This window comes from Mycteria americana, chromosome 3, assembly GCF_035582795.1.
Source record: "Mycteria americana isolate JAX WOST 10 ecotype Jacksonville Zoo and Gardens chromosome 3, USCA_MyAme_1.0, whole genome shotgun sequence".
NCBI lineage: Eukaryota > Metazoa > Chordata > Aves > Ciconiiformes > Ciconiidae > Mycteria > Mycteria americana.
In genome coordinates, this window is record NC_134367.1 from 114,370,248 (window position 1) to 114,393,757 (window position 23,510).

Consider the following 23,510-nt stretch of genomic DNA (forward strand, 5'->3'; position numbering starts at 1 on the left):
GAATTAGGGATAGCACTAAATAGGAATGCTCTTACCCAGTTTTATTTTAATTAATACAGTCCCTGGTTGCTAAAAGACACCTTTTAAAAACACACAACATTAAAAATTAAGATAAAGACTGTTAAAATCTATATTGGCTGAAACATCCTTTAGCCCCAATTACAACGTATGAAAAATGTAAACAGAATATAGACAAAAGGGAATACAAATAAATTAATATCTAGGAGGGCCAAGTACAAAACTCTCCCCGAATATTTACCTCATTTCACGCTTAAAAACCTTAAGTCTAAAAGAGAGAGAAGGACATGTAAATAAATTGCTCCACTTCTGTCATGAACATGATCTATGTAACTCCTCTGTTCTTGCTTCTCGGTTAGATCAAAGTCATGATGCACTTGAAACTGCCAGCTTTTTTAGATGGTCCATGAATACCTGGAGACTAACATCATCTGTCAAGATTGGAGCTCCTGATTCCTGCAGAAAAATAAAGAAATGGTGAGCCTAAAGTAGTGTTGTTAACACTGGGAACTAACTGAAAGCAAATAAGATGTCAGCACTCTGAACTAACTGCCTGCTGAATCAGCCACCTTTTTTTGCTGCAAAGGACAGATCCAGTGGAAAGATGCTACTCTTTGGCAACAGCACTGACACTATCCTCTAGTGCAATCTGAACTACTGGAAGAAAGAAACTCTCTTCTTTCTAAAGCATTAGGAATTTTGCTGCCCAAAGCTCTACAAAACAAGGTAAAGAAAGGATAGTCTAGTATTCTCAGATGAATTAGATCTGTATGTATCCATAGTTACTTTTTACAGAACACTAAATACACTGTGACCTAAGAGTTTTAAATCATATTTGTAGGAAAGGGTGAAGATAAATTTCTACATCAGGTCATCTGAGACCTGTAAGAGCATATTCTACATCAAATTAGCTGCTTCCTTCAGTAGCAGGCACCCCAGAAAATTCTCCTTGCCTGCCTGTGCCCCACGTATAGCTGGGATACAGGAAGGGAGATCAAAGGGGCAAAGCACTCCTTGTGGACACCACTCATCTCCTGCCATCAAGCTGCTGAGGTACAGAGCTGTTGTGGCAGCACCTCTATTTGGACAGCCATTCCTTCGATCCATTGAGAAAAAGCCCCAAAGTCAACTGGATTTTGCTGAAAATTTGGGAGGATTCAGTACAAGAACAGGAACATGAGTTTAGTCATCCAGGCTTGAAAACTGTATTCTGATTATCTTGTCATCTAGTGCTCCCGACCAGTACTGTTTATCTTACCAACAACCATGGACTTGAATAAGCAGGTTGAGTAAAAATCTAACCTGCCAAAGCTTTAGAGTCAAATCTAATAAATCAGTTGTGTCTTTTAAAATGCTACAGTTACTGCAGTCTCAGCTGGTAATTCCATTATCAGATCCTTTGGTACCTAGAAATAATCTTGTTTCCTTGCACTGCAAAGCACTGTAAGATTTTCAAATCCAGTCACATATGCCTGCAAAAAGCTCTTAGGTAAGAAACAGAGGACAAATGTATCCTGCTCACAGTTTGTGGCCATGTGTTGAAACAAGATGGCTACTGCGTAGACAAATATGTAAATGTACATTTTACAGTATTCCCAAACATGAGCCGCTCTTCCGTTGCTTACCTGTCCCCATGCATAGAGGTTATTGTGGGTCTGAGAAGGGTTCACTTTAGACAAGAGGAACCGGGCCTATTAAGACAAAATGTTAGAGAAGTAGTTTTGTAAAACAACAGATCTGTCAGCTCCCTCAAGACTTCTTACTGCCTTAGATGCACAACTAACGATGTTCCTCTGCTTTTGCAAGCAAGGTACTAATTTAACTTAAACAGGTTTCAAGCCCAGAAACAGCCCTGCTCCACAGACAATTTTCTGGACTTAAAAGCAAGCATCTGCGTACTTTGAATGGCTGTGTGTTCTGCAAGGATAAATAAGGGATACTATGACTCCACTGTGACTCCCATAGGGCAGAGACAACAGTATTGCTTAAATGCCTTATAATTTTACAAATTGCTTTACAAATTTAAAAAAATTTACAAATTGGAAGAAACCTTGGCGGAGGGAAAGGGGGGAATCAGGTTAAAAACTCTGAGCATCTTCCTATCCTCTCAAAACAAGAGCAGGAATTTGTGCTGGTTGCGCTCCCTTCCCTGCTATGACTTTGGAGTTAGTTTACCACAAGGTGGCGGCAGTACTCTACGGGCACCTCCATTTGGAAAGGGAACACATTATCTCCCAACTCTCTCCAAGGGGCACAGAGTGCTCTGCTACAGCGAGGGGTGCTCGCCTGGTAGGGCAGCTCTGGTTCCATGCACCACGGGCATGTCGCCAGCACTGCTGCATGCTCCTATCTGCTCTTTAGAAAACAGGTCAGTGGAGAACCAGCATTAACACTGTCGCATCAGAAATGAATACCAAATTTTTGTTTTGGAGCATCAATTCCTGCCTCTTCACTGCCACAAACAAGCCAGACACAGACAAGCAGTGCACAACTGCAATTCCAGGAAGAGCAAAAATAGGAACTATTTTATCTCCTCATTCAACATCTGAGAATAAAGGAACAGATGGTCAATCATTCAGCATAACTTAGTGTCCTAGCAAGCTAACTGCACTCCCTGTCTTGCGTAAGTTTAGATATGTAGCAAAATCATTCCTTTCCCACCTCTTTGGGGAACAACAAGATAATTAAGCTGGCTTTTTCAGTTTTTTTTCCATCCTCAGATTTCAAAAGCATATCCAGCGAGTGACTGACTTATTAAAAGACAATGTTGTAGTAAGAGCTCATGAGAAAATATGTAAGCTCTATACTCTGAAGAGCTAAATTACCACCGCATTTAACTTACAGAACCTTTTAGTATAGCAGAAAGAGACAGGTATTTGCTCTATTCAACAACAGAAAGAGTTCCTCAATAAACCTCCTTACCTGACTGCCCCCATGTTCAGTGTGGATGTAACGTGGCATTGGGAATCTAGTCTGCAAGATTTCCTGGGCATCATCCAGTGGGGCTTGCAGTAGGTGCTTGAAGTTTTCATATTCAGGCATGTCTTGGTAACCAGCTTTCTGCCACTGTGCAATAGTCTATTGACGGGACAGGGAGGAAATGAAAAAATAGTAGAGATGTCTGCAAGCCTCCCCTTTTTAACCTGCACATCTTAAGGCAGCAGAATGTTACATGTACTTCTGCTTACAGAGCACAAGGCAAATGCACACATTCACTACTCTGGCAATAACATTATTTCGTTTCTGTCTGTTCCTGAACTTAAGAACAGGCACTCAACACAAAAGCTGGTAGCAGTTTGTGCAGTGCAAGAGCAATTCGTTGAAAGTGATCTTCAAGCCTTTATGTTTCAGCCTGCACCAACATAGAAACACAAAGCATTTATAAATCACTGACATTTTGAATCTGACTTGGTCTTAAATGAAGCAGCCATTGCCTTACAGTATTTTCAAGGTACCTAACTATGTACCTAACAATTGCTCTGTACATGCACAGATCACATACTTAGCTCTTCCTTTGTCTAAATTTTACTGCAACAGTAGGTAGAAACTGTTTAACTTAACTCTGGAAGACTTATTGTCACTGTTGACTCAAGCGTTCAACCGCTGTTCACATCGATCGGGTATCCCTGCAGGGTACCGGAGCAGGGTATCCCTGCTCACTTCTCAAAGGGAAAAAATCCTATACGGAGTGAAGTCGGGAGCTAATAATGGAGCTGCCGCAAACTATCATGCCAAACTTCAAGCACTCTAATAGCAGTTGTTAAATGAAGTAGCTTAGTTCAAAAACAAAAGGAAGAGTTAAAATGCGTCCCAAAAAGTTTCACTAATAGGAATGTTTGACCATAAACCAAGCTGGGTTTATTTAAACTACTCCAACCTGATGCCATGTTTAGGTCAAAGAAATTGGATGAGGGCCACTCCCCAAGCAAGACTATAAAGGATATGAGGGGGAAAAAGGCATCAAAGAACAGGGAGATTTCTAGAGAAAAAAGTGGAAAGCCACCTTCCTCTTCATCCCTTACCCCATAACTACTTTAGGGGGTGAGACATTTCCATTCTGCAGCTACAGTAGCAATCCTGCTCCCTTACAAAACCTGACAGGACTGAAATACAGATCTACAGGTCTGCATACTGAAGAGGCACTGGAAAGCCAAGGCTTTGGATATTGGTATAAATCTGGATGTTCAGAAGTGGCCAGTACCTAAGCACTAACCTCAGTCACGATGGAAGGAATATAGGAGCAACTGTCAAAAATGTCCAATATTTTAAAGCAAAAACTGGAAAAATTTGTAACTGATTTCTTTAAAAGCAGCAGTATTTAAATGTCAAAATCCAGCAACCAAGTACGTCACGTTTCTGAAAATCAAACTGCAGCTCTCTACCCTGCTTAGTTTCAAGTTTTTCTGTCCTTTTCCAGGCATGGTAAGGGACCATCTTCATTACCAAGCTAACATGACAGCTATTCCTCAGTGCAGAACACATCCTTAGTGACTCCAGTAGGACTTTTTTGTTAAGTGAGATTGTGTGGTCATTGTATTACAACTGGCAGCATGCATACGATGTCACTATGCTAGTGTGGGCTTTGCCAGCAGCTCTTTTTATACTACCAGTGGCACTGTCTGCATGCATGGCAGGAGGGAGGGAGTGCAAACAGAGAAAGAGAACGTATTTCACTGTACCTCACCAAGGTAGATAACTATCTGGAAGAAAGTATCCATCAGTAGGATTCTGTCAGGAAGAATACTGCTGCTGTCCAAAAGCACTGGCTGGGGAAAATAAAGAAGAAAGTCAGGCACCAGTAAGCCCTCAGAACTGTAGGGCCGAACAGCTTGCTCAGCCCTGCCCGTATAGATGCGACTCCACCAACGGCTGCTCAGTCCATGTGAACACCTTGCAGAGCACGGTCAGCCTCCTACAGCATCACTGAATGGAGCAGCAGGTTATCGGCTGCTGTATGAAGCACAGGATGCAAGAGAGCAATTTCCATGGCTATCCAAGTTTAATTTGAAATGATCTTGAACAAAAGTATCTCAAGAATAATAAGGAATAACACGTGAACTCTGGCAAATGTTGCCAAGAAGTTTTCAAAGTGTTACTCCAGCAGCTCCTGCGTTTCTTTCCTGACAGACACACTCCTTTCAAGGAAGCTGTCAGTATAACGGAATCCGTGTCTGTCCACTGAATACTTGCACATAGTTAAACCCTGCTGCATAAGCAACTGAAAACAAGCAGCTGGTGGGAGATTATGACCTGGAAGGGCTGCAGCTTGCTGACTTACACAGTGGAGATGGCAGCCTCTGGCAGAGAAGCAAAAGTGATACTGACAGCTGCAATATTCACCGGATGTTGGGGGGCGGGGGCTGTGGCTTGGTGGGGAGAGGGGTTGGGGAGGTTGTTTTGGGGGACTTTTTTTGTGGTTTTGTTGTTTTGTTTTGTTTTGTTTTTTAATCAAAGCTGTACGCTTACTGAAAACACAATTCATATTTTACATTGCCCCATTTCATCCTTTAATAATTTCCTTGATTACAAAAAATATATAGGGGCCTTTTTGCTGAAATAGTGTTACTCTGACTGAATACTCATTATTTTGGATTGTTCTACTTCTTCCTGTTAAACAGGGACTCACCTCAGGAGGTCCATGGAAAGAATAAGCATAAAGGATGGGCTGGATCATAATGAGAGACTGGGTCAGATCTTGCCTAGCAAAGTGGTGGCGGTAATAAGAAGATTCATCTGGACTGTTATTGAAGACCTGCAGGAATGGGGATCGTCGCAGATGGAACATGAACTGCACCAGAAAGATGAGTGAGAAGAGAAATGTCACCAAGTTGCCAAAACTTCTGCACCCAAGTCAAATCTTTCCGACAGCAAGTTCTTTGGAAAAAAGTCTACTGCTTATTAACTCCTCAGAGTTCTTCCCTTATTAGTCATTTGCAGGACTGAACTACAGGACCAGCCCACCAAATTAAAAAAGCATCCGTTCCTCCCCTCTTGAATTTGAGAAATGGTACAAGATGTTTTATCATCACTCTCACTCACCCTTGCACACTTTTCCCACAGCTGTGGGAAGTGAAGTTCTTACCTGGGGATACAAAGAAAATGATTCTGACAATCTGAAGGAGTTGGGATCATCTTTGTTGTATTGTCCAAATTTCTGACACTGTTGGAAGCAAAATGGATACTTTGGTTATCTCTCTCTTTTTTTATCCTTTTTTTTCCCCCTTCTTTTTTAGAATTAACACTTTTTTTTGGAAGGGTGTTCTTTTGCTTGTTTTTAAAGAGAGCAACCAAGGCATGAAAGTGACAATAACAAGTAAAAAAACCTTATTTTTCTTTAAGTCAGTGGCTTCTGTATCTTACTGGAATGAGAACAATGATTCAATCAATTTATCTATTTTTATACATATATTAAATCTAGATTTGAAATTATCTAAGAATGAAAGAAATAGTGCTTCTAGTACTACCCAATTTTTTCCATTAAATCAGTGGTGCTATATTATACCTAAGCTGCTTTGTACGGTACGAAACACTTCTGCAGCAACTCTACTTCCTTCTAGAGCAGCAGCAGCCTGGCATTTCACCAACTGCTTCACTGAAAATAAGAAGTATCAATGGTTTTAGCAATTTAACTATAAATGACTCCGCAATCATTTCAGCATGCCCATGTGTGTTTTGGTGCTCAAATCTTTATTTGATACTGGCCCTGTTTTTTCAGTGTCTGATGTGCCATATCTGTTAGTATCAGCTCCACATGGGTGTTTGGAAAAAGCCAGAAGCAATTTAGGCAATTCAGCCTTGTGAAATTCAAAGAAAGAGACAATATGAAGTTGCGGAAGTGATTATTACCCTGAACTTGGCACTGGTGAGCCCACATCTGAATGTTGTGTCCAGTTTTGTGCTCCCCAGTGCAAGACAGACATGGATATACTGCAGTGAGTTTAGCAGAGGCCACAAAGCCTGTCAGGGGCTGGAGCACCTCATGTAAAAGAGAGGCTAAAGAAGCTGGGTTTGTTCAGCCTGGTGAAGCGTGGGATCAGGGAGTCATATGGCTGTCTACAGCTACCTGATAGGTAGCTGGAGAAATGGAAATTCAGGGGGCGGGGGGAAGAAAAGGGAGAAAAAAACCAAATCACAGTGACTGTGATCAAACAAGAGAAACTCCATCTTCGGAGATCTTCAAAACTCAGCTGAACAAGACCTGGAGCAACCTGCTCTAACTTCAAAGCTGGGCCTACTTTGAGTAGGGGGGGTTGAACCAGAGACCTCCAGAGGTCCCTTCCCACCTGCATTATTCTGTGTTTCACTGTCACTTCCTTAATCACAGGTTTAACCCTTTCGGCATGATGGGATGTTTACCTATGCAATCATAGTGGCTTCTAAGCTATTGTGTACTACAACTATGGCACTGTGATCAGAGCACAAATGAAGCAAGTCAATCTGGAAAAAGAATGGCATTTTCATTTCCAGAGACCATTTTTACTAAAACCAAGAACATGTCCAACTGTAGTCTATTGGTCTTACCAGTCTGATCAGCTGCCTGTCCAGCCATCGCAGAACATCAGGTCCCTCCTCAGATTCAGCTCTATACACTCCCAGTCGTGCCATCAGCACAGCAGCTGCTTCCTGGTCAAACGCAGCTTCTATATGCTGGAGTTGACTCTGTGCATCTGCCCAACTATAAGGTTAGTAAAGGGTTAGTGCTACACGCATTCACTTTCAGCAAAACCAAACCCAAATTCAGACTCCCTGTACCAAATAATCTGCGACCAATGTATGCAACAAAAAGCTAGAAAAATTCCAGCAAAAACTGCAGCTTGAGCTTCTGCCGTTCTGCCAAAGAACTGGCATGAGATACTCACTTTCTGGCTATGGTGGTGACACGAATGCGTTTCTGCGTACTGGAGTGTTGATACTGAGTGACAAACTGCACTGCCCCTCTGCCTCCCTGAGGTATTGGTGCATTGTGCTGCAAATGAAACAAGGTAAACCTTCAAAACAGGCTTCCATAACTATGTACACTACAGAGAAATCCAGGGCATTATTTGAGCAATCACAGAATAAGTACAAGCTAGAGATGGACCAGAGAAGAGAGACATCTGTTAGTGTTGTGTTTTCCAGCAGCCCTCAGAGTCAAGTGGTGCTGGGCCCATTCAGTATTGTGCCTGACACTTTATCAGCTTGTCCCTTAAAGGACAACTGCAACTTACCACCTCTATAGCAATGAACATAAGAATGGCAGTACAAGGTCTGAGCTAAGGTCCTGCAAGTCTGCCATCCTATTCCCAACAGTAACAAGCCCACACAGCAGAGAAGACACAGACACACGTGGAATAGAATTCCTCTGGGGTGGCCTTCCTAGCTTCTAGCTGCCACATGCTCAGAAACTTCCCCAGCCAAAAGTTGCTTCTGAGCCATCAAGTTATTACAACTTGGAAGGCCAAATCTCCAAGAATTTGAAGGTATTTATACTTTTATTCTTCGCAGCACCTACTGGCAAAAAGACAACTTCTTCTTTGTTAAATAAATACCATAGGAAGAAGACAAGGAAAGAATGCAGGTTTCGTACAGAACAAAAATATTAGGCAATTTATGCATATGAAAACAACCTCTAAGACTATTTCTTTGGCACAAAACACTTGGTTGCTTTGCAACCATCCATCTGCAACACAAGGGATGTCATTGCATTCCTGGCCCTGTTACAAACAAATACTTTGGTGTGTAAAAAGGACGACCAACAAACAAGAAAAAAAGAGAGAAGCCAGGACTGACCTGATTTACCACTTCAAAGTAAATGGCCAGAGTTGTGCTGGGATCCAGACTACAAATTTTCCATTGAGATGTTCCTCCAATTCCAAGCTCCTGCACAGAATTGGAAAGAAAGCAGCATTTTTGTCTCTAGCTGCACGTAAGGCAAGCTTATGTTAAATTCTGATTAAAGGTACAAGTTACAGCAGGCCTTCTAGATTTCTTATCTTTTGGGTGTGAATGAAGTTACTGAAGGACACACAGTTAAAAGAAAGCCTTATGGGGCAAGAATTTCGTCTAGGAAAGACTGTCTTTTCCTAGGGGTGTTTCCAAATTGTTCTTCTCCTTGAAAACTCTGACATTCTAGCTCAGCTGTAGGTCTAGACAGAAACTTTGCACTGTTTGTTCACTTCTTTATTAAAGATTTTTCCACATCAGAAACTTACGTTTTCAGAGACACATGGCCCTTTAGCATTCAGGGATATGCATGGTCCAATAGCTCCTGCAATTTTCAGCTCCCTAGAGGTCTAGAACAAGGTAAAAAAAGTTGTGGGTTTTGATTTTTTTTTTAAATCAAGTCAGTCAAATAGAATACACGCAGACTAAATCAGCTTTGATCAGATGATGCGTACACATGGCTGTCAGGGAACATACCTCTCACTACTTTCCCTGATCACCTACTGCTACAAGTAGTGAATGTAAGAGAATCTACATAGTCACGTTTTAATAATGAAGGCATATTTATAGTGACCACAAGAGAGTATGAAATGTTCCTTGCTGAGTGAGGAGAGGCTGAGCTCAGCTGCCTTTTCTTTTTTTAAAAAAAAAACAAAAGAAAGCAAAAAAACCCCACAAATTTAATAAGCTTTCAAACAAAAATCCCTCCACTCACTCCAGTACGGTGCTTCTCCCAAAACAGGCACTATGGCTGACCTCAAACATACAGAATTTTCTACACCCCAGATACTTAGTCAACTTTTGAATGAACAGCACTTGTATTTCCCAGTTAATGTTATCCAATGAAACTAATCTCTCACCTTCACGTCCAAACTTGCACCAAAAGCCATCCGAAATTCCCCGTTCAACCCTTTGTTAAATACCCGCTGGAAGGTCTGCTTGAAGAGGGAAGTGTTGAAAGAGTCCCCCATCACCATGTGTCCTCTGGGAAAGAAAAAAACAATACACAAGGGAACTGAAGCAACTGGGAACTAGAAGTAAAGCACAAAGGATACATTCTTCCAACTCTCACGCATGCAAACACATGCAGAAACTGTTTGAAAGCATGCCTTTGCATAGGCAGAATTCACATCAGGGAACGCAGATTCACGGATGCCTCCTCCAAAGCCAGACAAGTTAATGCTCCATCTTTGCCAGCTTGCTTTCTCAACTGTACTTCTAGCTGCCTTAAAAATGCTCATGTTAGAAACATCTCAACCCAGAAAAGAGCTTTGCTTAGCCTGCTTCCCCTGAGCAGGGCTGGGTTCACAGCTGGAACCACCCACACTACAGACAGGATGGCTGCACCGCTGCAGCATGAGGATGGGTGCATGGGTCTGTGCGGTGCCTCCCCTAAGTGCCTTGGTAAACCCAGGCCTGATCGATGGGGCTTAGTAACACAACCAAAGGGTCAAACAACCTCTCTTCTGCTTACTGAGGATTATGTGATTATTTACAAATACCTTGCATTTTCCCAAACCATTCTTTGGTCCCTAGATGCAGCAGATTTTAGAAGGCCAATAAAAGACATGATGAGTGCCTAAAAGGCTCGGTTTAGCAGACAGCATTCCTCACAGAGACCATAAGGTTTTCATCAATATGAAACACGGACATTTACCCCTTAGAGACGTCACTTAAAACTAGATCCAGGGAAGCCAAGAATCCCTGGAGAAAGTGCAAGCGAGCTGTTAAGTAGAGAAAATCTGGTCCACACAAGGAAAGCTTCTACCCACCATGCCCGAAGCTCTGCTCTTTGGATGGCACTTCAGTCATGCACATACCACAAAGTACAGCATCTCTATCCCATCAGTTCTGGAAAGGATACTTGCTATCTCCCAAGGAGGCAGAAGGCATTTGCAAAAGACATGTTGCACCATGCTTTAGAATACCTTTCTCAAAGCAGGACATGGAGTTTTCTACCAGCAGTGCTAATTCACATGCTGTTTTGAGACTTCAGAAATGTGGACTGGGATCAGGGGAGGTTTGCCATATAATTCCTGGCAAATTCAAACCACAGTTTAGAAGAGAACAATAAAAATCTCACCCTTTTGCCCTGACAGCAAACTTAACTGCTTTCTGAACTGGTCTCCCCCTCCAAAAAAAAAAAATACAGGTGCCAACTTTGTGGTCTCCTGCTATGAACATACCCGGTGAGATTTGCACAACACTTCATTTCTAGCAGTCCAGTCTGATCCAGGGCGCAGGCATAGATGTCGATGCAATGCCCATTGGCTGCAGTGCGATTAGCCAGAGTCTCAAAGTGCTGGGGAAAACATACACAGTGTTTAGGATGCCGCAACGGGCAATTTTTCTTCTGCTCTCCAGCTGAGGCCAACACGTGAAACACAAGGTACAAATGAAGCAATTACCAGTGCTGTAGTAAGAAAGCACCTGTTTGCTCTTACTGCTCTGCTGGAGCACACTTCTCTCTCCTAGGATGTTTGCACTTGGATGAGCTTGAGTTGCATGTTGTAAATACAGAGAGTGCATGAATTGCATGGGATCTTTGTCTGTGATAACCAAGTGGAAACCCAAAGGTTCCAGGTGACAGTTAAGAGAACAGGTGTCATACTGCTTCCTCTAAGCTGACAGGCACATTTCATGCCTGACATTGTAACTATTTTAACTGTTGTTTCATATGCCAGGAAGACAAAGGAGGCTTTCTGGAAGTGACCAATTCTTGGAAGACAGGTTTTTTCCTCCACAGAAGGAGATACAATGATGTTGATGAACAAACTCTCCACCTACCATCAGCTAAGAAACAATACTGAAATACTTCTTTCTCTGAGAAGGCACAAGACTGTGCTGGAGAAGTAACTAGGAGGAAGTTTTTTTTATCCTTCCCTTGACCATTCTCACAATTTAACGTACACAAAAGGCTCAGGCACTTCAAGGACAACCATGCAAATATCTGGACATGCTGTTCCCACATCAAGAGAATGGAATATGTTTGTTCCCTGGGGAAGGACATTGGACAGCTGTCAACATAGCAGTGTATGTAGGTTTGTGTTATGTCCTTTCCCCCATTTAGTGTTCTGACACAATATTCAGTTTTGTTTTTAAACACACCCAGCAGGCACTAGCACCTACTTTGGTGGCCTTCTTCATGAACCTTGCGTTGTCCTTCTCTATGTCGTGCCACGAACGGATGGGTGTTTTCAGTTCATCTCCTACCACCATGCCTGGTCCTTGTGTTGGTGGCCCACCTGTAAACAGCATTATTCTGGCCCCTGTGTTTGGAAATGTGCCCTGAAATAAAAATAAAGACTTATATCAGAGAGAAAGTGAAAAAAGAAAAAAGGGAAACAAAAGGGAGAGACTGATTAAATGGCAACAATCCTTTCTTTAGAGAAGCATCTGAATGTGTTTCTGCAATGCCATCTGTCTCTGCTAGAGGCCGCCTTGATCAATAGCAATGCATTTCCTGACAGTTACAGCACTCTCAAGTTTAGACTCAAGCTACATCAAGCTTCATGGCTTCGTAACAGGAAGCAGGCAGTTCCTGTTCTTTTTACTTACATCTTAGATGAGCCTCAGATAGACCCAGTGCATGGCATCACCTCCACATGGCAATACGCACAAGAACCAGAGACCTTAACACACCTGCATATTTTACCATTTAGATGTAAACTCCCTGCCCACTCTACACCAGCTGGTGCTAATTCATGTCAAACGTCAGTAGAGACCAATTGCACCTCTGCAGCCCAAGCTGGACTGACAGCTGCACATGTCTCAGCAAAGACTGCCAGGTGCTTACTTTGACCAGCTCATCTCAAACAACAGCACTAAGGGTACCTCCAATAAGCCAACAGCAATGGAAAGAGCTACTCCAGTGGAACGTAAAGGCCTCTTTCCCTGGGTCACTGGCCATGGGTCCCTTTGCAGTTCTCCAAGCAGATCTGTTAAATTCATGTCAATCTTATGTACTGGCTGCAGAAACCTGCAAAAAAATCAAATAAAATGTTTTCCTGGACTGGACTTACAAGTCCTTTCAGCTTAGAGAAGAAAGAAAGTTCTTTGTTCCTGGCACACATAAATTGCACTGAGATAGTTATCAGAAGCAAAAAGTCACATGGCATGTTCCCTTCCTACACCCAAACTTCCCAAGACAACAGGCCTGTGCAAAATAAAAAAATTGATCAAAGCAAGACATCAGGAACTGACAAGAAGGCAGTTATAAAAAGCACAGGAAAGAACTTCAATGGTGATTTAGTCTACCAAAACGCACAAGAGCTGCCACTGAAAAAGAGGAGCTGAGAAAGAGAAAACTGTATTCAACTGAGGCAAATACAGCTTTACTGTTCAGGGGTCACTGAAGAGTTCAGGGGTCACTGCTTGCCTGTCAATCATTTTTTCGACTTGCTGGGTCAGGGGCTAGGAGGTGGTATGTAGGATTGTTATGCATAGACCAGGCCCCTCATGGGCTGGTCAATCAAAAAGACAGGCCCTTGCTCCAAACGACTCCTGAGCAATACGCTTTCCAAAGACAGCTACTCTCTGTTTTTCAAGTAGAAATCTAGCCTGAATGGCAATCATGTTCTTGCAACTGCAAAACCAAGATACTATAGAAGTCTAATACATTGCCTGCAGCTCTAGTACATCCCATCCGTACATATCATTTGATGTAGGGAAATAACTGTGACAAGACAATACCATTTAAATCTTCTTACAAAGACTCCTCTTGGGAAACCCAGGTTTAGAAGCGTGACCCCAAAGGGGCATAAAACATCTGCCCTGCTCTTCTGCTGTGCTGGTGCAGCTTACCTGCTTGAAATAACAGGTTGCTCTGGAGTTTGAAGAGGTCTTCCCTGTTGAATGGGGACAGCTGGCCTTGAAAGCCCAAGCATATCCTAGAGAAAAGAGGAGGCAGAGATGTACTATTCAAACACTAAACATATTATTTGCTGTCAAGCAATATACCCTGAGGCCTGCAATACTGTAGCATTAAATACATGAAAATCTGTGAAATTATTAATCTTTGAACTCCCATTAGGAATAGATCAATGGGTCCATTATGCGAGATACACAAACTCTATCCTGGACAAGCTTCCAAGGAATTAAAAGACAGGACGGACACTGAGAGGGAAACAGGCTAACAGTTAAGAGCACTGAACCCTCCTTCCTCCCCAAGAGCCTAGAGCTTGAAAGACCAGCAGTGGTGTAAACACAGCTAACAAGAACAAGCCACAGGCCTAACAGATGGCAGAACATACCTGTATTTGCTTAGCTGTCAGGTCCTTTGTGCCCCTGAACACATAGCTCTTGGAAATACCTTCACAGCTCAGCTCGTGAACCTGGACCATTCTGCCGAAAGTGATAAGCCCCACCAGAGCATCAGCAGGCAGCAGACTTAGAGACATCTGGAGGGACTCCTTCAGTGCCTGCAAGTCCTCCTCTTCTAAGCATGTGTCGACAACATACAGGAAGATCAATGGCGTCTGCGGGCCTCGCTAATGGGGAAAGAGATGGATTTGCTAGGTGAGTGCATATGCCAGGTGACACTTTATAATGCCTCCAATCAAGGAACAAAATGAGCCCTATTGTAAGCACTTTGCAGAAATGTTATTTATTTGCATTATCTTGAATCTCATACATACATAATTTGTCACAGACAAGACAATTCTGGGGGCTTCAAACTTGTCTATGATTGATTTACCTGCACTATATATTCAATTGTTGAAAACTGAGGCATAAGCTCTGCTGGTTGATTGACTTCAGATATGCCTGCATATGCCGGAGGGAACTGAAAAAGAGAACAAAAAATTAGGACAAGGAAGTTGCAGGACAGAAATGTAGGGCCCTCCTCTGCAGTACAGAGGCTGCCCTGCTCATGATGTGGTTATTCAACTTTTTATTTACTGCCACTGCACCAACCTGATTAATTCATGAGAAGAGACCCATTTCCTAAGCACAGACAACAAGTGGCCAGCAGTACAGACAGCTGCTCAATCTGGTGTAAATAAAAGGTAGGACTAAAGCAGTGACTATGCGTTAGCTGAAATTCATTTAGCCATGCGACAGTTTCTGGTGGTAAAAGTCTACTCAAATCTAATTAATTTCATACTCGGCAAGAACAGTAAACGTCAAGTGCAAAAAACACACTAGAGACACATGGGAAAAAATAGCACCTTTATCTCCTTCCCATGCCCTGCATGCTGGTAAAATCACTGGCAAAACTGAACTGAAAATAGACAAGATGTCAGGTAAAACAGACGCATTAACAAGTACTCTGGCCTGGGTTCAGCAAGAGAAAAAGGCCAAGGGAAGGAATCTAGAAAAGTGGAATTTATGCTTAACATCCTTTGCCAGGGGAGGCCATCAATAAAATATTCACTGAAAAGATGGAAGGGCTGATGCTCTTTCCAACTTACCTGATTTCTCTGAAAACAGAAGTTACAAGCCCAGAGCTTGGCCCGATAGTCAACTTGGCTGCAAGGGAAAGATGAGGCATTAGTAGCTATAGGAACAATTCTACAGTGCAGCTTCACAATTATCTGTGCTAGTTCACGGCACTGAGGAAGAAACAGGTGAACTCCAACCTGAACGACAAGAGTTTTAGGGATTCAGACTCTTGTTCTATTGCCAGAAAGTCCATTAGCTCATCCAGTCCTGCCACTTCCAGCCTTCTCAGCATGACGGACCACTGACAGCTCTCTGAAGCTTAGGCTTTGGCAGACAAAGACTTGGGTCTAATCATTCTTTCACTATACTTGGGCTTATCTCAGTCATCTTATTGTTTGTACAGCTGTAGCACACAAGTACTCCAGTCACAGAGCAGCAGGAGCCATTCACCCAGATCCTGCGCAAACACTGAACAAATAGGCTGTTCCCTGCCCCAAAGAGTTTACTCTCCTCAGCCCGTTACAACATCCTGTAACTGCTGGTGCAGTAAAGGCTGGCCATATTCTGATTTCATGGGCTTGATCTCTTCTTACTTCCTCTTACTGGCCTTGCTTGCTTTTTCTCAGCCCAATGCTACGCTCCAAGTATGTATGATCATCACATGATTTTGGAACCGAGATTATTCCTCTTAAATTCTCAGGAAAACTTCAAAGAAAACCTTTATGCTCATACTGGAACTGATTTAAAAGCAGTAGGATGTGTAGGAAGCAGGAAGCCAAGTGAACATCACAGCCCAGAGGACAATATCAGTATGATCGGCATCTTTGTTTATTTTAAGTTTCATCATTCACCACAAAATTCTCTGGGATGGTAAGCCAACTGGCCATTTCCATATCGTCTCTGCCTTAACAGCCTCCCCAAAGGCACTCCTCTTTCCTCTGTTTCTGGCAGCTCTAGTAACAGGCTGGCATTCAACGTATCTCATTAAGACCACATGGATTTTAACAAACCCACTAAATCTAAATGAAAGAGGCTGCCAGGCACTGGGCAGAGAAAGAGGGGAATAAGGAAGTAGTGAAGTTCAGATAAAAACTAGGTACTATCCAGCCCCTCTTAACATCCCCAGCCAAGAAATTCATACCAGAGTGGGTTGAGCACCGCTTTGCAAGTCGGCCTGCTACAAAGCACTGGTTCATACTGCACAGGCGGCAGGTCAAGACGCTCCTTCAGTGGGGTCAGAAGACAGGCCAGGGGGACAACCATCCTTGTGGCCTCCAGCCTGCTGGACGGCCACACGTTCCAGCTGAAACGCACTCCATCACGCTCCTCATTTTGCTGGATGAACTCCAGGTATGTCGCCATGGGACTGCAGAAGCTCTGAAAGGACATAAGCAATACACGTTCAGACAGCAGTCACCTGTTTGGACAACAGTCCTGCAAAGGAGGTCAGCAGACCAAGTACATGTAGGCACAAGACATTGCAGGACAAAGCCAATATGTTGTAATGAGTTAATCCCATTACCAAATGAACCATGTGCCTACATTAATCTCTTCTGTTCAGTGCTCTCATCAACATCCCAGACAATTAAAACCCCACCAAATCAATGAATAAACAAGAAAATCTGACGTCAAAGCCAGAATGCAAGTGTTTTTTCTTGTGATCCACATTTAACATCCCAATACCCATTCAGCCTCAGGCTGGCCTCAAGGCAGTCCTGCCTGACTTGGGTCAGTAAAGAAAAACAGGTCAGACTTGCAACACATCCTGAAGCCTTCGTCTGAAACCTTGGCAGGAGAAAAGGAGGCCAAGTCTGAGAGCAAAACACGCATCACAAATATCATCTGGTTGCCAGCCTGCCCTGCTTAGAGGGAAAGGAACACAGGACAAAAAGGTCAAAAAAGGTCTTTGGTGATTTTAGACACCCTCTGTGCACAGCACCATGTCCCACTCCCAGTAAGGGAGGAACTGAGAGTCCAGCAGACTTCAGAAAAGACATGCCATTCAAGGGCGATATCCCCAACACACCAGAGAAATCACTCTCTGTATTGCCTTACTAAACTCTTCAGAGTAATATGTGAACAGGAGCTCCCAGGCCATCATTACCTTTGATGTCTCTGAGAAAAGGAAGCACAAGCCTACCAAAAAACTCACTCATTGAATCCAGCCCACAAACACCACACACCACTGGCAGCAACTCACAGAGCCAAGAGCAGCAGCACCATGACCCACTCCAGCCAAGGAAGCTCAGAGGCTCACCTGCAGCTGCAAATGCTCCAGGATTACCTTATCACTGCAGGCAGGAGATTCAGGAGGGCCATAGGCATGAGAAATCAGAAGCATCACCTCCTCCAAAGGAGGAGAAGTTTTGGTGTAACATTTTCCTACAAACCTCCAAACTTCTCACCATTTTCTTTGCCCTTGCTATTAAGGATGTAAACCAAGCTCATGGGCATTGCCCTGGATTTCCACCCCCACCTCTGGACGGACAGACGGAAGGGTTCAGCCACGTATCCCCACCACAAACGAGACTGTCAGGGTAAAAGTCAGAGCTGAGCCTCCCTGTAAAAGATCCCGCACATCAGAACAGCAAGATAAACACCTGCCATCTCAGGTATGCAGTGCAACCGCAGTGCAAATTTACTCCGTGTTCCTCCAACTGCAGCCCAGCACCACTCCCCTGCCCCGGGCCGAGCTCTGACTGCCCAGCTGGGTTTGGCATGGGCTGTGGCCCTGCTTGGGGGTCAGGACGGCAGGAGGGGAGGCACCCCCACCCCAGCAAGGGCTGTGTAGGGCCAGTTTAGGGCTGGGTGCCTGCCCAATCTGCCAGCCCCCCCACGAGCGCAGGGCCCTCCGGCCCCAGACCCGCAGCGACCTCCAGGACCCGTCCCAGTAGCGGGCAGGTCCCAAAGCCCCTGTCCAGGAGAGGACGGACCCTTCCAAAGCCTCAGCAGATGAGTGGTGGTAGTATTCCAGTCTCCGTATGGGATCTGCTGTAGGGCACACTGCTGACCCCTACTCCTTCCAGCAAAGCTATAGGCAATGCTGCTGCTTCCTAGCAGTGCTATAGGGAACACCACGGATCCCGCAGCTGCTGTGCTCGGCACAGCCATAGGGGGTATCACAGATCCCCAGCCCTTCACCAGGAAGCATACCCAGGACACCACAGATGCCCAGCGAATCCATAGGGGCCACCTCTGACCCCTACGCCACTGACCCCCAGCACTGCCATGGGGTAAAGCACTGACCCCCTGCACCGCTACAGGCGGCACTGCTGACCCCCAGCACAGCCCCGGGGGACACGGCTGACCCCAGCTCTGCCCTGCGGGACACCAGCGGGCCCCAGCACCCTCAGCACAGCCCCGGGGGACACTGCCGAACCCCCGCCCAGGCACAGCTCCGGGGGACGCCGCTGAGCCCCTGCGCTGCTCTGTGGACGCTGCCGATGGCCATGCAAGCGCTGCTGTAGGGGACGCCACAGACCCCCTCAGCCCCCCCTCACAGGGGACACCACTGACCCCCACAACCCCCCCTCACAGGGGACACCACTGACCCCCAGGCCTCCCTCACAGCGGACACCACTGACCCCTCCCCAGCCCCCACTACAGGGGACGCCACTGACACTCTCCCAGCCCCCCCACGGTGGACGCCACTGATCCCCCAGCCCCGCTACAGGGGACACCAGCACCTGCAGCCCCCAGGCACGGCCACAGGGGACGGGGGCCCCCGCGCCCCCCCGCAGCACCCACCTGCCCGCGCCGCGCCGCTCCCCGCCGCCGCTCTCTCCCGGCAGGCCCCGCGCGCCCGGCAAGGCCAGCTCAGCGGTACGGGGTGCCCGCAGGCAAGATGGCGGCACCAGCACGCCCCGCCTTCCCCCCGCTGGGCTCCGCCGACATCTTGGCTAAGGGCACCCTACGCGCCGTTCTGAAGGAGGGGAAGCGTCGTGACCCTACCAAACATGGCGAGGCGGCGGCGTCAGGGAGGCCATCTTGACTAAGGGCGCCAAGTACAGCGTTGGAATAGAGGCAAACGGGGTGCCCCTACTAAATATGGGGGGGAAGGCGTCGCCTTCCCGCACCGGCACAGGCGGGCGAGCTGCGGAATGGGGGAGCAGCTCTTCTCTCAGGGTGCTCGGCAGCTTTGGAGGGTGCTGTCGTGTTCAGCAGGGAGACTTGTCTTTGTAAGCATAGAAACTCCTGGGAAAAGGTTATCAATAACAATTTATTAATAATATAGACACTTTTTAAAAAGAATAAACTGTGAGCCCCAAGCAGCCTCATCTTTGCTTCAGTTCTTGGCCCCCCTCGTCAGGCCAGGGTCACCTTCCCTGGCACGTTGGCTCCGGGAAGCGCAGCAGGCCAAGCCGTGAGGCCACCCAGGCCTGCGATGAGGCAGGGGTGGCTGGCTGGGGGGGGACGAGCTGGGAGCAGGCCTGGCTGGAAACCAGAAAGGGCCGACGCAACATTTGCCTAGTTTGGTTTGCCCTGAGGACACGCACCCTTCCACAGTACATCTCCCGCCATTCACATACCTGGTTGCTGGCGTTTGCTTTCAAAGATGCCTGACCCAGGTAAATTGGATTTGCCTCCCTCGCTGTTCCCAGAAAAGACATGGGAGCCAGCTTTACGCTCACGGCTGGCTTGAGGCCACAGTGGTTCATCAGTCCGTGAGGAAACCTGTACCCCAGCCCGCTGGGAAAACCCTGGTGCCCAGACCCTACAGTGAGGAGAGATCCGGGGATGGCCACAATGTCCAGAAATGCAACATGCTGCCTGTGGACGTGTGGTAGAGGTTTGACCAAGTCTAACTTGCCCCAGAAACCTGTCTGTGCCTGGAAACTAGGCAAATATGTTCCCTCTTTTATTGCTTCCTTTTCTTGTTGCTTCCCACAGTCTCTTCTGAAGCCAAAGAGGCAAAGCCTGTTCCTAGTGAGACCGATGACGTGAATCCTCCACCGCAGCTTCGTGTAATGCTGTGTAAGTGGGATTTGTCCTATCTTAATGTATGCATGTAAATACATTGCTGATTGCTGCAAACTTTCATACATACTTCTAGGGGCAAAGGTGTTGTAGTGAAACATCTCAGCCCGCTTCTAGTAGTTTGGGTGCTTCCCTTAAATTCATGTAGTGGTCAGCCTATAAATATTCCCCAGGCTTCTGTGTGAGCATCATTCCATCTTTTCTTAAAGGAAGTTAATGCCCTGTGATCAAGCTCGCTCACCCATGCACTGTCAAGCTTTGGGGTTTTTTTTCTGTTTTCTCCCTTTTAAATGTTGAATATTTTGTATTTTTCTTAAATTAATTGATTAGAAGAAAGCCTAAAGTTCATTCTAGAGTTGCTTGGTAACACTCAGCTTAAAACAACAGGAGCACCATGTTTCAAGTGCTGTGCAGCGGTGTGGTCCTCCATGCAGGTTTGATCACCAGGCTCCTGTTTTTCTCAGGCATGTCAGAACTCACCCAGTTATGTTGGTGTCTGCCTAGACCTCTGATATGGCAGATGAAAAAAAAAAACCAAGCGTGCCAGTGGTGTGCAGATCTAGTGATACAAGTGGCACTGCCTCCTACCAGTTAACTAGCACAAGAAACATAAAAGCTGGCCAAACTGTGGAGCTTAGATTGCCTGTAGAAGCTCTCCGTTGTGACCAACCACAGGGTGATGTTCTTTATTTCTACTCTATGAGCTATGTGGGATACATCTTACACTTTTCTTAGCTATATGAAGGTTTTGGTAAAACCATGTATAGGAAATGTGACCAACTTTGAGATATAATAAGCAATTAGGAATATAAATATGTTTTAAATTACTGCACAGTCTATGATGGAATGCTTGGCTATAAAAAAAAAAAAGGGCAATCTCTTCTCAGCTTTCAAGCACCTGTAAAAATCTGTGACTGTTCCCAGTTCACAGACTGTGCTAAGAGTTTCTTTACACTAGAAATAGCAAGAAGTTAAACAAACGATTGAGGAGAGCAGGACGAGGTTTTCAACTCTGTTCTCTGTGCCCCTCAAGATATTTCAACGGACCCTGGCAGTGGAAGAAGAGCCAATGACACTGCCATTGGGCTATTGTAGAGTTTGGATCCATTGGCAGCCCTTCTTCCCTTCCCTGGAAGGGACAGAAGGAATTGGCTGACAAATATGGAGCAGAACTACATAACTACACAGATAGGAGCTATTTTCAGAATACTGAATTCCACTAGGAGATTGGCACTATCCAGGGAATGGTTGAGGAAACTGCTTTAACCAAGAGCCATTCATTCCTTCTTCCCAGGGCAGAAAAGGTGTATTTACTACTGAAGCAACTAACGGTGGAGAGCCATGTTCCAGGTCCAAACCAAACCAAACCGAGATGCTGTCTGAGCTGAACATTAACATTGCCTTCCCAGCTTCCTAACATAAGGCAGGTTGTGTGCTCTGCAGGGATTAAATTTACTTATGTAAAATCTGAACATAAGCAGAAAGATCACAAATTCAGTGGGAATAGAAGAGTAGAAGAATGCTACCTATGCTTATATGCTGAAGTGTATAACATTCGAATTACTTTACTACTATTGTTAACGTCCTCAGACCCAGGACTTGCTCTCCAAGCATTATCAGTAAGAGACAAAGCAAATCTGCTCTTTTGGAGTTGTTACTTTATCCTTCATTTTACATCTTGCTCACATTGCCACGTCTCAAAGCACAGCGCCTTACTGGGAGCCAGGGCTTCAAGGCCATGCTGTGCCCACGCTGCTAGCATTAGATTAATTAAAACATTAAGCAACTATCATGGGTTTGCAAGAGGAGCAAAATCCTAAAGCCCTGTGTTTCTAGACAAAATAACTAGGGTAAAAGCTTCCCTATTCTTCTGTTTTCCTGGAACAATCACAAGCTTGCTCAAAAAGCAAGGGAGAGGGGAAGAAACACAGGCTACCTACATAAGCCCCAACTTGTTTTGTGTTTAACAACTGAAAGAGGAGAATGCTTTGAGCTCCGCTTCCCCTCCTCCCTGCTCCCTCCAGGACCTCCTGAAGAGTGGGCTAAGTGCAATAATTTTAACTTTCTCAGGGAGGAAGTTAACATTTTCAACAAGAACTTGGACATCATCCCTGGAGCTTCTCACAGTACCTTTTTGTCCCCTCCAGGCCACAGGCTGAGCTGGGCTCAGCACGGCCAAGGGCCTGGCTACCCATTTCTCACAGATGAAATGACAAAAAAGTCCCAGCCACGTGAAGCAAATGCGGAAGGTGGTCTGTGTGTGATGGAGGACAGCCCTGCTTAAGGTGTCTATTCCCTGTTTCACAGCCTGAAGTGTTTGGCAGCAGTAGGAGACACAGCTGTCCCCACTCGCTGTTGTTTGTTCCCCAAAACCGCTCTGCACGTGGAGGCAAAAGAAGAAACCAGAGCAGGGTTTAAGAGCTTTCCCTTTCCTTTCTTGAGCCCTAGGGTAGCCATACCAGGACGAGACAGAAGATGGCAGTCGAACAGCACCAGCTGAACAACCATCACGCTTAACACCTCCAGCAGGGGCGCGAGTTATAATCGATGAGTACATAAAAAAAAAAAACCCAAAACCAGGAAAAACCGAACAGCCACTCAGCCACGGGGTAAATGTTTTCACTATCAAAGCAGACTATCAAGTCTGCCATTAATGTTAATGTTTTAAACTTTGGACTGTAAAGGCTGGACGTGTTAAACTACCTGCTAGCCATACTCCGTCAGTTCACAATACAGCCTGGTACTGTAGTTAATGTTTCTCTTGGAAATAAAAAGCAATCTTGCACTTGGTTCCAAGTGAAAATGGCATTTGGGTGTGACCAAAGTGGCTTTTGCACAGTCAGTTACCACTAGTGAGGAAACCGCCCAGAATAGCCCGATAGGTTCACAGCAGGGTCTGCACACCCCAGGGCTCACGGTAACGGGGCTGAGCTCTCCGACCCAGGAGGTCCTGCAGCAGCTGAACTGTGACCTCTTGTAGGAGGCTGGCATAAAGAAATGAGCAGATCATGCTTCCAAGCGGTCATCCATGTTTTGAGGGTTAACTTTAGCTCTCAGCTTTCTACACATAAGTGTTTTCATATTCAGTGGTGGAGCTAGTATTGTAGCTGCCTCAAAACGTTACATTTCATACCAGTTCGGTATGGGGGACAGTTTCGCTAGGTAGAACACTGAAGGAACTCAGGGAGGAAAAAAAAGACTAGACTATTAAC

General features: G+C 45.3%; 1 protein-coding gene across 1 annotated transcript; it reads right to left on the reverse strand.

Annotated features, from left to right (window-relative positions):
• Positions 1-24: 24 nt before the first annotated feature.
• SEC23B (SEC23 homolog B, COPII component) lies at positions 25-19,214 on the reverse strand. The gene is made up of 20 exons (XM_075496605.1): positions 19,069-19,214; positions 16,463-16,698; positions 15,351-15,408; positions 14,636-14,722; positions 14,193-14,429; positions 13,744-13,829; positions 12,775-12,919; positions 12,070-12,228; positions 11,127-11,242; positions 9,801-9,924; positions 9,210-9,290; positions 8,788-8,877; positions 7,878-7,984; positions 7,540-7,693; positions 6,101-6,178; positions 5,645-5,806; positions 4,698-4,784; positions 2,941-3,096; positions 1,644-1,709; positions 25-474 (listed from the first exon to the last, which is right to left on the reverse strand). Exons 2-20 carry the CDS (start codon positions 16,681-16,683, stop codon positions 385-387), a joined length of 2,304 nt encoding a protein of 767 aa, XP_075352720.1. The 5' UTR covers positions 16,684-16,698; positions 19,069-19,214; the 3' UTR covers positions 25-384.
• Positions 19,215-23,510: the final 4,296 nt, after the last annotated feature.